This window comes from Globicephala melas, chromosome X, assembly GCF_963455315.2.
Source record: "Globicephala melas chromosome X, mGloMel1.2, whole genome shotgun sequence".
Taxonomy (NCBI): Eukaryota; Metazoa; Chordata; class Mammalia; order Artiodactyla; family Delphinidae; genus Globicephala; species Globicephala melas.
In genome coordinates this window covers 46,403,792-46,417,684 of record NC_083335.1, presented here as the reverse complement: position 1 = coordinate 46,417,684, position 13,893 = coordinate 46,403,792, and the positions used below count along the sequence as shown (strand labels likewise).

Sequence of the window (13,893 nt, the reverse complement as noted above, 5' to 3'; positions counted from 1 at the left end):
ATTTTTAATTCTTATTTCTTCCATTGCCTGATCCCCACAGGCCTAATTCTGCTGAACGTATTCGGTACCAATAATTATAATAACCTTCCTTACTAGCCTCACCATTTTCCAGCTGCCAGCTCTGCTGCCCCCTTTATTATCTAGTTATTTGTTATCCATAATCAATATTTTCAATAAATTACCTTACATGTTACCTCCTCTTTCTGGCTGTGCATTGTTTTTAAGTCTGCACCCCTGGCACTGTATTGAAACTGTGCTTGAAGGTCACCAAAGATTTCTCTAGTCATCAAGTCAGTCCTCATTATCTTTGGCCTCTCTGTAGCATTTATTCATTCAACAAACATTTACTGAACAAAATTGATGTATTCCTCTTTCTTAAGGAGTTCACAATTTGGTAGATGAGACTCCTTGCATAAACAAAATTATATATCGTGGAATAAACCCTGTAACTAGAGTATATATAAGGCACTATGGGAAAATAAAAACAGAATTTATTAATTCTGTTCAGGAAAGTTAAGAGAGGATCATTAGCCCCACTCTCCCTGAATGACCTGGCCCCCAACTCCCATCACCTTCATCATCCATGACACTTGATTCAGTCCACTATGCATTAGACACCCAGTGTACATAAGTTAACCATGTTGTGTTCTGGCACGAGGTCTTATTATCTGTTTACCTAGGTCAAGTTACTTAAGCACTCTAAACCTGGTCTCTTACCTATAAAATGGGCTTGTTAATAACTAAGTAACTGAATTCTTTTGAGGATTTTTTTAAAAAGGTGACCCATATAAAACACTTATCAAAGTGTCTGGCCCGTAAGCACATGACAGATGGGTTAAAAATATTTGTTCTCCTCCGCCTTAAAGGAGGTACAGGCTACTACCACCTGATGAAGGAAGAAGGCATTTAAGGTCAGGAAGAGCATAAGAAAATGGGTGGAAACCTTCATCCATCCGTGCATTCAGTAAATATGTATTAAGTGCCTGTTATGTGCCAGCCGTTGTTCTAGTTGCTGAGTGTATGAAAGTGAACAAAGCAGACAAAAGAAAAAAATACCCTGTACTTGTGTAGCTGATATTGTAGCAGAGAGAGACAGACAATAAATAAATAAATAGGGTACATAGTATATTTGTGATAATCGCTATGGAGAAAAATAAAAGAGGGAAAGAGGTAAGAGGTGTTTTGAGAGTGGACTGCAATTTTAGATAGAGTAGCTAGGAAAGACCATAATGAGAAAGTGACTTTTGAGTATAGATCTTGAAAGATGGGAAGGAACTAGGCATGCAAGTGAGTAAAAGCGAAACCTTCCAGGCAGAGAGAAAGCACATGCACAGACACTGAGTAAGACACATGCCTAGTGAATTCAAGGAGCAGCTGAATGAAGGCCAGCATGGTTGAAGGGGGCTGCTGAGGGATAATAGCTAGAAATAAGATCTCAGTGGTAATGGGGGACCAGACCACAGAGGGACTTTTAGGTTATGGTAATGACTTACTCTGTGTGAAGATGGGAAGCTAAAGTAGCCTCTCATCACTTCTAATCTGGATGATGATCATGGTCATGATAATACATTATCTTATTCAATTCTACAAGTGTTATCTAATGCCCATTTTATGGATGAGAAAGCTGAGACATAGATTGTTTAGGTCACTTGCCCAAGGTCACACAACTAGTGAATGGTAGAGTCAAGGTTCAAACCCAGTTCTGTCTGAATCCAAAGGCTGTGCTCAATAACTGTTCTGATTAGAAATGTGAACTTTATTATATGAGTTGTAGAGAACCATTGGAATTTTTGAAGGAAGAGAGTGACGTGATCATACGGATGTTTAAGAAGCATTATTAGGTGAAATCATATAGGATAAAATGAAGCAGAGAGGATGGAATGGCCATGACCACCTTCTCATAGATTAGCTCCACATAGCTACCTACCACTTATGTTGAAAAAATGAACTGCCACCTCCTTCCCAAAGCCAGCTTACTCTAGAGTTATTGCTTCCTTATCATTGACACAATACAACCATTCTTTTAATCACCAGAACTAAAAACTTTTGGAGTCTTTGATTTTTCCCTTTCCCTCATCCCAAGTATTTCTTTTCAGTGACTTAATCCTGTTTGTCTTCACAATGTGTCTTGAATTTGTCTGTTCTCTGCCTTTGTTTACATGTACCATAGTTATCATTTTAACTATATCAGTCCTTGACATTTACCACCAAATTACTCTCCTACGTCATCTCCTTTCTGTATAATTTTGTGTTGTCTCCTAAATTCTGGGTTCCCTGAGGCTTTGAAAGTACCATGCATTGTTTATCTCTGATCCCTAGTGTCCAGCCCACAGTGGATCATCGAACGTACTTCTACATTCATAATCGCTTTGCTCCTGTCTCCCCTTATAAACGTATAGTGCTTCATTTCCCAAGGGGCACGTTGTAACTTTATTCTGGCATTCACTCTCACATAACTCTCAACAAATATGGTGTCCTGGAAGAGTCTGGGCTTTGGGGTCAGTCTCTCTGTATATATATATATATATGTGTATATATATATATATATATATACATATATATATATATAATGTATATGTATATGTATGTACACACACATACTTAACAAGAGTAGAGTTGAATTTAGAAGTATTGCTCTATAGCCCACGCAAGTGGAGAGAAGTCTTCATTCAGAAAACATTGATTGCCTCCCTGGTATGTCCTAGCATGCTCCTAGGTACCGTGGATAATAAAAATTAGTAAAACAGGGTCTCTTCCCTTGAAAGAGCTCATACTGACTGGAAGAAACTACTGTGTTGAAATGTTTATAGTGAAGGAATATGGCAAAGGAAGGCATCAATTACTCCTTAGAGGAGTCTTCAGAAAGGAGGGGGTAGTTGAGTAGTCTTGAAATTTGAGTAGGTATTCACTTGGCAGATAGAAAAAAAAAAAAAAAAGAGGAGGGTCTAGAGAGAGAGCAAGATGTACAAAAGCACAGTGGTATGACATTGCATGGTATGTTCAAGCAGTTGTAATCAGACTGAAGTGAAGGGTAGACCCCAGGAAGCAGCAGGGGACACATTAGAAAGGTAGGCAAGGGCCAGCTCTAAAAGGGCCTTAAATGTAAAACCAAGAAGTTTGTGTGCTTTTCTAGTAGCTGAAGGGAGACTTTGCAGTGGAAACTTTGAATGGGTTCTAATCATCCTAACAAAATTAAACATTTGAAAACTAACTCCTGTGTGGCGAGGTTAAATGAACTGAAATTGTTTGGTTTAAGAGAACAGGACACCTGAGAAGGGAGCTTTCATTCTCTGAGAGGTGGTTATACAGAGGATTGCAACCAGTTATTTTCAGTTTCCACTGACGACAGAGCAAGAAGAAATAGGCTTAAGATCTCAGTAGAAGGGAAAATTACCTATAGAAGGGGTCCTTCGAAGAAAGATTGTGTGTGACTGACGTAGGTGATTAAAATGTTGTTTGCTCAGGCTCTCTGGCTGTGTGCTGGCTTCTGTGTGTTCAAACCTCCTGATTTCAAAAACAGGGTAGAGACTGCAGGTTTTCAGGCTTGAACGAGAGTATTCAAAATAAAAAAAATCTTTTACAAGGCAATTAGTTATTCAGATATTTTGCTATCTGCCTAACTGAAGTTTTGGAAATGTATTTGAACACATCACATATAAATATTATCTTTCATAATATAGCACTCCTGTTTATTAGAAAAAAAGAAATGATCAGAATTTGCTAGAGAAATAGGTGTTAATTTGTTAAAGGTATTTTGTATTCATGTACCATTTCAGAAAGTTATTAAAGATTAGGTAGATACAGTTAGTATAAATTCAGTTATTAATCTTTATGTGTAACGTTTATTGTTCAGAGGATTATAATTAAAATTGCTATATGGTTTATTAACTGATGGCACTTTATCAGTGAATATAGTGAACTACTCTTTTTTTGTTATCATTCGTTAATAACTCACCTTATTAAGATATTATAAAATGTTAGTTTTTCAAATAATTCCAATTTCTGGAACTACTGTTTGTGTTTTTATTGTTTGAAAATATATACAAGATAGAGGATTATAGGGTGACCATTTTGTTCATCCTTTTGCATGTTATAAAGAGAAGTCCTATATCTATCTCATACCCCTGCCTAGCTGGTGAGAGGGAAAGCACAGTCTACGATGCAAAATGGCACTTGGCTCCTGGCTGGAGTGAACCTTGAAATACTTACGGAATAGCTACCAGTGAGACTCTGGCAAACTGGACAAGTATTATTGGAATATTTGATGTTAATGTAAAAATAACATAATTTTGAGTTAACCCGATATCGAAGGGAAGAAAATTTTATTTCTTAATAAACTAACCCAAACACTTTGGAAGTGATTCTGAACATACTCAGGTTAGATTACCTTTGTACTAACCCGAGAGATGTCTATATCCAGCTAGTACACTTGGAAGGGCAAATTATTGCATAAATGCCATTAGCCATTAGAAGTGATGAAGGTGAATGTTCTTAATTGCCTTCTGTACTTGACATCGAACCACACAATAGGTCCTGAGAGAGATGATGGCTAATGTGTGGATCATGTAGATGTGGTAAGAGAGACTGAAGACATGATAATACAAAGTAAATATACTTTAATAAGTAAAAATGCTTTGCCTTTATATTTTAATATTATATATTCATTTGTTTTTGACCACGCCGCATGGCTTGCAGAACCTTAGTTCCCCGACCAGGGATCAAACCCGGGCCCACAGCAGTGAAAGTGCCGAGTCCTAACCACTGGACTGCCAGGGAATTCCCTTTATATATACATTAAATATATATATAATATAAATATATTCATTTTTAAATGATTGGTCTAAGTATCATGCACATAAAGAAAAATTTGAAAGACCACATATTCCCTGCCAGTTTGAAACCTTAAGATGAACTCTTGGTGTTAAGGTTATGTAAAAAATAAATATTGCAATACAAATTTAGCAGTTTGTCTACCATACCAAGGTATTTCTCAGCTTGACAGGATAGACACTTGGCCATCTTTGTCCCTGCTTTGAAGGGAATGTTACAATTCTAAAAAAATACATGCATACTCTGTCTACCCCTCTTTCTGATTTCGACAAAGATATTTAATAGTTAATGATATAAATGTTATGTATTGTTTATCTTTTAAAAATGTAACCATTGACTCTACTAAATTTTTTAACAGGAATTAAATTTATGGCCCTCCTTCTGGATAAATATTTATCAAATACAGTTTCTGAAAATTAAGCACTTATAAGCATGCATGTCAAAAAGGAAATTTTTAAATCACCCAGAAGATTGCCATATGAGCACAGTGCTATTTTTCTATTTTTGTGTTTTCCTTTCTTGTATTCGCCATGTGCATTTTAAAAAAAAATTATGATATACTTGTACAATTTAGTGTCCTAAAAAATTGGGTGGGTTTTTGTAGTTGGGGTGTGTGTGTGTATGCGTATGTGTAAATAATTTGTTTCCATAGAATTCACAAAATATAGATCAATTGCCTTTCCTTTAGGAAGATATGCCTTCAGTTTCCCTAAGCTCCTAATGTTTTTAGGATTTAGGAATTCAATTAATTTGTAAGAAAAAAAGAAAATGTTTATTTCCTTATTACTTGGAATATTCAGCATATTCTGAAGGGGATGCACTTTGTGAACATATAACACTGCAATCTCCGGTAAAGGCCTCTCTTTAGGAAAGTGAACCTCCCATTGATTCTTCTACAGCTGCAAGCCTTACTTAAGACAAGTTGCCCTTGAGGTTTTTGTTGGTTTTTGTTCTTATAGCTCGTTCTTGAATTGTGTCATTTCAACCTTGTAGTACTTAAAAGTGTTTGGTGGATCAGCATAATAATGCAAAATTTTAAATATTTTACCTACATGGGATAAATAGTAATCCCAGAAATTCTAAAATAAATCATTGTGGCCACTTCAGTTATCAGCATCATGCTTCCTGTGGCTGTTTGTTCTGAGCCTGAAGACTAACATTTCTCTTAAGTTGCTCATATCATTGGAACGTAACAGTTGTTAGAAGGCTGTAGCACAAAAAGTATGGGACTGATTGATTAAATACGATTTTTTTCCTTAGATACTAAAACAATAAGGATTAAATTACTCTGTAATTACCTAAATATCCTCCACAGCCTTTTCATAAACCTATTTGCAAAGAATATTCATTTATTCTAAACAGTAATCCTTAAAGCTGAAAACCCCAAATCAGTATGAACATCAGTGGACAAACCCGTCATCTAAGGATTATAGAATTAAATCATCCAATAGAATGAGAAAAGTTGATACTTTATACCATATTTATCCTTTGTTTTGAAGTAAATCCTTGATTTTATTTGCAGCTTAGTCTAGTATGAGAGTTATATTAAAGAAAACACTTAGATTCTCATCATAGATTTTTTTGGTCCTATACTTTAAAGACTTTTATCATTCTAACCGCAGCATCCCTTTTCTAGTGTCTCTGAAAAGAAGATACAATGTGTAGGCAGGCAAATAAAATTTGACATATTATCACAATTGTGTGGTCAGATTCTGTTTATAAATCAGCATAAAAAGCCTTCAGTTATTCTTTTTTGATGGCCCATGCAAGTGAACGAGGGTAAAATGTGCTTGCTCTTTTACATTCATTTGCATCAGCAATGGCCAGAAATAAATATTACCTCACAGACGAATCAAGCTTTCAAGAATATATTTCTGTGATAAAGCAAAGAACAGAATGCTGATAACATAAACACACATTCACTTGGACTATTATTATCAATACTTAAGTGAATGTTCTTTTCTCATGAAAAGAATAGTTCATTTTGCCATAATAATCTAGACATTTTAAGAAATACGGATTCATGTTTAATTTTTTACTTTTTTCGGTCATCTTTCTCTCTTTTAAAATGTGGAGTTCATTTTAAAATCCAGAGCATTGTCACTAGACCCCAGTAGGAACTACCCCAGACATTTAAAAAAAAATTTTAATTAGTTACAATGAATTGAGTTCATTTATTCATTTATTTCTCTTGTTTAAGAAAAAGTCTCTTGGGCTTCCCTGGTGGCGCAGTGGTTAGGAATCCACCTGCCAATGCAGGGGACATGGGTTCAATCCCTGGTCCGGGAGGATCCCACATGCCCATGGAGCAACTGGGCCCGTGCGCCGCAACTACTGAGCCTGCACTCTGGAGCCCGTGGGCCACAGCTGCTGAGGCCCGTGCGCCCAGAGCCCGTGCTCCCCAATGGGAGAGGCCACCGCAATGAGGGGCCCGCACACTGCAGGGAAGAGTGGCCCCGCTCGCCAGAACTAGAGAAAGCCCGCGTGCAGCAACGAAGAGACCCAACTCAGCCAAAAATAAATAAATAAGTAATAATAATTTAAAAAAAAGAAAAAAGTCTCTCTCTATATATTATTAAAACATACTAAAAATATTGTCGTTATTCCATTCCAGATCCGAGATACAAAATCAGCAGATCAAAAGACAACCCTCTTGCATTTTATTGCTGAAATTTGTGAGGAAAAATACCGGGATATCCTGAAATTTCCTGAAGAACTGGAACATGTGGAAAGTGCAAGCAAAGGTAATTGATTTGTAACTGCTTTGAGACTACATCTTGTCTAAGTAAATATTTTAAACAGTAGGATTAAATAATCTATAAGCATTAATCGTAATTTTTATTTGGTTACTGATATAAGAAAAGCAGGAAGATAGTTTCCATTAGCTTATATTTGACAGCATAGTGTGTTTTAATGACCTGCTTTTGACCAACTTTATTTTTTAGCGCTCTAGGTTATTGAAGCTTTCATATCTCTGATCAAATAGTATATTTTTTCATTTCATAAATACTTAAGTGTATATTATTTGCAAAGGAACCATACTCTGGGGCTGTTGGTGATATCAAAATGATCGTGAGATAGTTCTTGCTTGAATTTGTTTAAAATCTAGAAGGGAAGAAAAGACATATACACAAATACTTTATAAAACAAAGATGAATATGAGAAGTGCTACAGGAAAAGATAATGGACTGTGGTTTAGATGAGAGAGAAAGAAACTTTGAATGGATAGATAAGAGGAGGCCAACAGGGTGAAGCATGAGAATAGGATTTTTACTGACATGGAAAAGGGGTATGCTGTCCAGAGAGCAGACAATATGAGAAGGCACAGTGGTGGAATGTGTTAGGATGGTGAAAGAGTCATTGACTATCAGGCTGAAGCAGTAAGGTAGCCATTTCAGAGACTTCAGTGTCATGGTAAGCAGTCTGATCTTGATGAGATAGGTGGCAGGGCATCATTGAAGGACTAGAATGGGCAGAACCTGGCACCAGTGAAGAACAGGAGAGGAGGAACAAAAATGTCTCCAAGACTTTAATTCGAACGGATTAGCTTTGTTGGTTAGTAAGTATTGTCTACTTTTAGAAGAAGTTGAAAAGTGAAAGAAAGGAGGAAGGGTCAAGTAAACATTTTTTGAAAGTGAGGTGATGTATGTGGAGAAGTACATTTTTCCTCTTCGATAAGAAGAGTAGGCCGTAAATCTTATATTTGAAACTGCACTATAGTAATTCTGCTTCTCTATAACTCCGAGGACTTTCAGTAAGGACTCAAAAGCATATACGTTTCCCGAGTTTATTACAAACCATATAAACCTGTTAGTGTCCGTTGAAGGAGAAAAAAAGTGTGTCTATAAAACCCAGAAAGTCGTTTGTGTAATATTGTTCAGTGATCATCTCTGCCAGTCTGGTATTGTTGATCACATCCTCAACATATTTCTTGAATTTAATGAAGTTAATGAAATTTCTTTAATTCCTTTAATTTAATGAATATTACAGTTGTTGCTGTTGCCTTGTTGGAAGAGAACAATCATAAGGGTACCTATAGTTTCTCTAGTCTCAGCCAATTATGTGTTATACTCAGTTCTATTTGTTTGTTTCCTACATCTGGGCTTTTGGCAAATCCTTTCATATTTTTCTTTTACGATATCACCAACTTCTTTCTTCCTATCCATTTCAAGAGCAAAACCTCTCTGTTGTATTTTGCTTATTTCTACTTTCGTGTAGTCTTCCTGCCATTGTATTCGAAAGACTTGCCAGAAATCCTCTTCCTATCTTTGTGTTTGGGCTGCGGCAATCCCCATTCTCAAGTTATTTTGACTAGTTCTTTTTATTTCCCTATGAAATTTAGACTCAGAGTTTGTAACTCAACAAGTTCTTAAGTACATTCTGCCTGCTTGCATCCCCCTTTCATTTCCTTCTAGTTCTCATGTGTTCAGAAGTATTTTCTCTTGAGCCGTTTTTATTCCTTTCTAATAATTCTGTCTCTGTGTACAATTTCATCCTGCATCATATGCCTGGAAATCTTACCTGCCCTGTCCTCTAAGACAATTGACTATTATTTGTCAAATCACTGTTCAGAATCCATTTCCTTATTTTTTTTTAATGTATTGCTACTAAAGCCTTAGAACAAAATACTTGTGAATTTAGTTTGCAAGAAAAAACAGAATGTGGTGTGAAAGGTCAAGCCACTTAACTTCTTATTTATAGTTAAATACTTTTCCTTGGTGTCTAAGTCTAACTAGTCTTTTTTGCTTAATACAGATTTCAGTCCTGTTTGAATCACATTCTGTCACCTCCAGTACTGTGTATATAGCAAGCATATCTATATTCACAACCAACCAGCAAAAATAAAAATAAATCAACACTATATATTAATTCATTTTCCATGATTTTGGACAATCTCCTTGTGAAATGATTGCCTACAAAAAGAAAAAAGTACCTGTCTTTTTAAACTGGAGTGATATAGATAAGATGAAACTAATTCAGTTATATAACTCATATTTCAAGAATAATTGTATGATTACTAATATCTTCTTTTGTTTTTTTCTTATACCTTTGAAAATTCTCTCTTTATTTTTTATTTTTATTTTTGAAGTATAGTTGATTAACAATATTGTGTTAGTTTCAGGTGTACAGCAAAGTGATTCAGTTATATATACCTATATCTTTTTTCAGATTCTTTTCCATTATAGGTTATTGCAAGCTATTGAATATAATTCCCTGTGCTATATAGTAAATCCCTGTTGCCTATCTATTGTATATATAATAGTGTGTATCTATTAATCCCATACACCTAATGTATCCCTCCCCCCTTCTGTGTTTTTTGATTATTAAAACCCAAGTACCTATTTTGATAGAATAAGGATCTTTTCTGTCTGCTATAGCAAATAAATGTATTTCAGCTCAGTACTAAAGTTATAGACCTCAAATTAACTGACAAAGAAAAAAAAATTACCTTGAAGTGAAAAGAAAACTGAAAGTAAGAAATACGTGGGATTCATGAGAAAACGTATTTTATAAATTGCCTTCGTTCCTTGTTAAGCTAACCTTCTAAAATTGTGTGCATCTTGGACGATGCAAAGCTATGGTATAAACTTAACATATTTTCCTAGAGCTCAGTAACTCAAAGATATTGGGAGAAAACACATCATTTTACATTAACACAGATATATATTATGGAGTGGAATGCAAAATTCACATGAATTTTTAAAATAAAACAGATGACTTCAAAGAAATTTCACACTTGCCGCAGATCCCTTGGGGAGCATGTTCAATCTTCTCTTCCATTAGGGGCTCTTGGGTGGGAAACGTTTATGAAGCATTGCCTAAAGAATTGGAGAGTGGTTTGGTTTTGCTTTGGTTTCACTTATTTATTTATCTATTTAGTTATTATTGCAGGGAGTGTGGGAGGCAAGCCGCCCTTATGAAGTTCAGAATCAAACAGTACAATGGAATTTTATTACCAGTGGAATTCATAAAATAATATTTCTCTCGTCATTTTCTTCCAAGTTAAATTATAAATCTGCAGGTCCTCTCATTCCTGTTTGACATACCAATGAGTCTTTAGAGAGAAAAAAAGTGGTTGCTATAGAGAATCTAATGCCTTTAAAATATTGAAAATTTATTTGATAAACCACCATTACCTTTTCCCTAATGAATAATTTTAAAGATTATATATGTATTTATAATTAGATATAATAGATATATAGATCTGTATTGTATAAAGCATTGCTGGTTTACTAGACCTAGTTTGTAAATCCTTCATTGTTTTTCCCCACCCTGTGGCTATCACTTTAACTTTCGGCTTTGAGGATTTTTACAGTTTGATGTAAAACCTCTAGTGTTTTATAGGTCAGCTCCAGGGATTAAACCAAAAGGGTTAGTAAAGTTTAATTAAAACTATTCCATTCAGCAGGAGAAAATTATATTAATGTATTTGAAGGGACTATTAATCCTAAGGTTTTGCATACCTCCAAAATGGGTTTCACTTCAGTTAAATTACTGCCATCCTAGAAAATAAAAGTTGGTTAAGTTTTCTATAAGCCGTGTTAATTTCTTATGATTTAAATCAACTATTATAAATTTTAATGACCAACCATACCTTTTGATAATCTGCCATCTTTCCATGCTATATTAGTAACTCTGATTAGCTATTTACCCACTCTGACTTCTTCACAGGATTAATCATGATGAAAGTTTAGATTAGAGGAAATATTGTAGGGAAAAATCTATGAGATAAAGGAAAAGTAAAATCATAGCAGAGTTAAAAAAAAGTTGGGGGAATGCAAAAAAACAAAACAACATTTTCTGAAACTCCAGAGCTGGCAGAAGCTTTAGAGATCATCTTGTCCCTGCTAAAAGAGACCCAAGATGGCATTTAGTCCAAATTCATCATTTTACAGTTGAAAAACTGAGGCCCAGAATGACGAAGGAATTGCCCACGATCACACAGTCAATGAAGGTTTGCAGACCTTTGTCTGTTGTTTTATTACATACATTTCAGCTCCACTTTTCCTTCCTTTGTGGTCTAAAATATACAACAGAGATTCATGCTCACATATTGGAAAACATAGAAAATCAACTCTGACCAAATAAAAGATTTACTGGAGTATGAATGCCACTTCCTCTATATAGTACTCCAGTCTCTCTATCCCCATTTTGACAGAAATACCCTTTCCTTTCTCTGAGTCACAGCAGTACTTTAGCTTTATTAGTAATACAGCACCTGCCACATTTGCATTTTTTATTTCATTGTATGCTTCTCTCTGTACCTCCTAGGTTGAGTACCTCAGTGGCAAGGAATATGCCCCATTTGTCCCAACAGACTCAGTGCTAGCTCAGCATCTCAGAGAGAAGTAAATGCTCAATAAATGTTTACTACATTGAATCATTGTATATCCTTTTAGTACAGCAGGCGTATTTCAAAATAAGGCATTATGGGAAGTTGACAAGTTGAGAATAGCAACCTGAAAATTACTGTTTACTGTAAATACAAGAGGAGAAACAAGATAAGTTAGAACAAAGAAGACACCATGACTTAACAATATTTCCTGGTCCATATTTTACTTCTTTCATGGAGAAAGTTAAAATTGGAAACAATCGAGCTCTTAATGGAGAATATCTAAACTTATGGAGACTGCCAAACCATAAAGGTTTATGGTGAACAGTAAGGATTAAAAGTCTCATAGGAACTAATGGCAGCCAACTGTCTTAACGTAATATCTAACTGCTGAAACATCTTTAATTCTAATGACTGAACAAAAAAAATTACTTTTATACTATCTACTGTTTTATTGAAAAATCTTCTGAGTTATGGGACAAAATCCTACTGTTTTTAGAGCATTCAATGTACAGTAACTCATAGGACCCAAGATGTGAGAAAGTACAAAACCATAGGATGTCCTAGCAGATTTCAACTTTCTGTTTTGGAACAATAAATGCTGGAGAGGGTTTGGAGAAAAGGGAACCCTCTTGCACTGTTGGTGGGAATGTAAATTGGTACAGCCACTATGGAGAACAGTATGGAGGTTCCTTAAAAAACTAAAAATAGAACTACCATATGACCCAGCAATCCCACTACTGGGCATATACCCAGAGGAAACCATAATTCAAAAAGATACATGCACCCCAGTGTTCACTGCAGCTCTGTTTACGATAGCCAGGACATGGAACAACCTAAATGTCCATCAACAGAGGAATGGACAAAGAAGATGTGGCACATATATACACAATGGAATATTACTCAGCCATAAAAAGAAACAAAATTGGGTCATTTGTAGAGACGTGGATGGACCTAAAGACTGTCATACAGAGTGAAGTAAGTCAGGAAAAATATCGTATATTAACGCATATTATGTGGAATCTAAAATAATGATATAGATGATCTTATTTGCAAAGCAGAAATAGAGGTACAGACATAGAAAACAAATGTATGGATACCAAGGTGGAAGGGGGGGATGGAATGAATTGGGAGATGGGGATTGACATATATACACTATTGATACTATGTATAAAATAGATAACTTTTGAGAACCTACTATAAAGTACAGGGAACTCTACTCAGTGCTCTGGGGTGACCTAAAGGGGAAGGAAATCCAAAAAACAGGAGATATATGTATACGTATAGCTGATTCACCTTGCTGTACAGTACAAACTAACACAGCATTGTAAAGCAACTATACTCCAATAAATTTTTTTTTAAAAAAACAACTTTGTGTTTTGGTCTAACTTTTTAGAAGCACAGAATGGTAATAAACCAATGTTAACAGAATGTCAATAGAATTGACCTTACTTAGATGTTAGCAGTCTGAATAAAACTGAGTATACATTGTACCACTATATCATTTTAATAAAAAAGTTAAATTGTTTGTTTAGCTTTTTTTGGACCTTTCCTACACTATTTCAAATAAATAATTTTGCTGAATGAATTACATTCTATCATATTGACACCATAAAAATCTTATAAAAATTGAGAGGAATATTAAGTTTTAGGGAGTCTAATTCATACATTTTCCAGTTTGATATACTTTCTTCCTTACTCTCACCAGGTCACCCCAATTTTTTTTTGAG

General features: G+C 35.2%; 1 protein-coding gene across 1 annotated transcript in view; it reads left to right on the top strand.

Annotated features, from left to right (window-relative positions):
• The window catches only part of DIAPH2 (diaphanous related formin 2), an 887,427-nt gene that overhangs the window by 461,100 nt on the left and 412,434 nt on the right, over window positions 1–13,893 (top strand). The window contains exon 23 of the mRNA XM_060292429.1: window positions 7,445–7,574. Within this exon, the coding sequence (XP_060148412.1) occupies window positions 7,445–7,574 (130 nt within the window). The remainder of the gene's footprint in view (window positions 1–7,444; window positions 7,575–13,893) is intronic.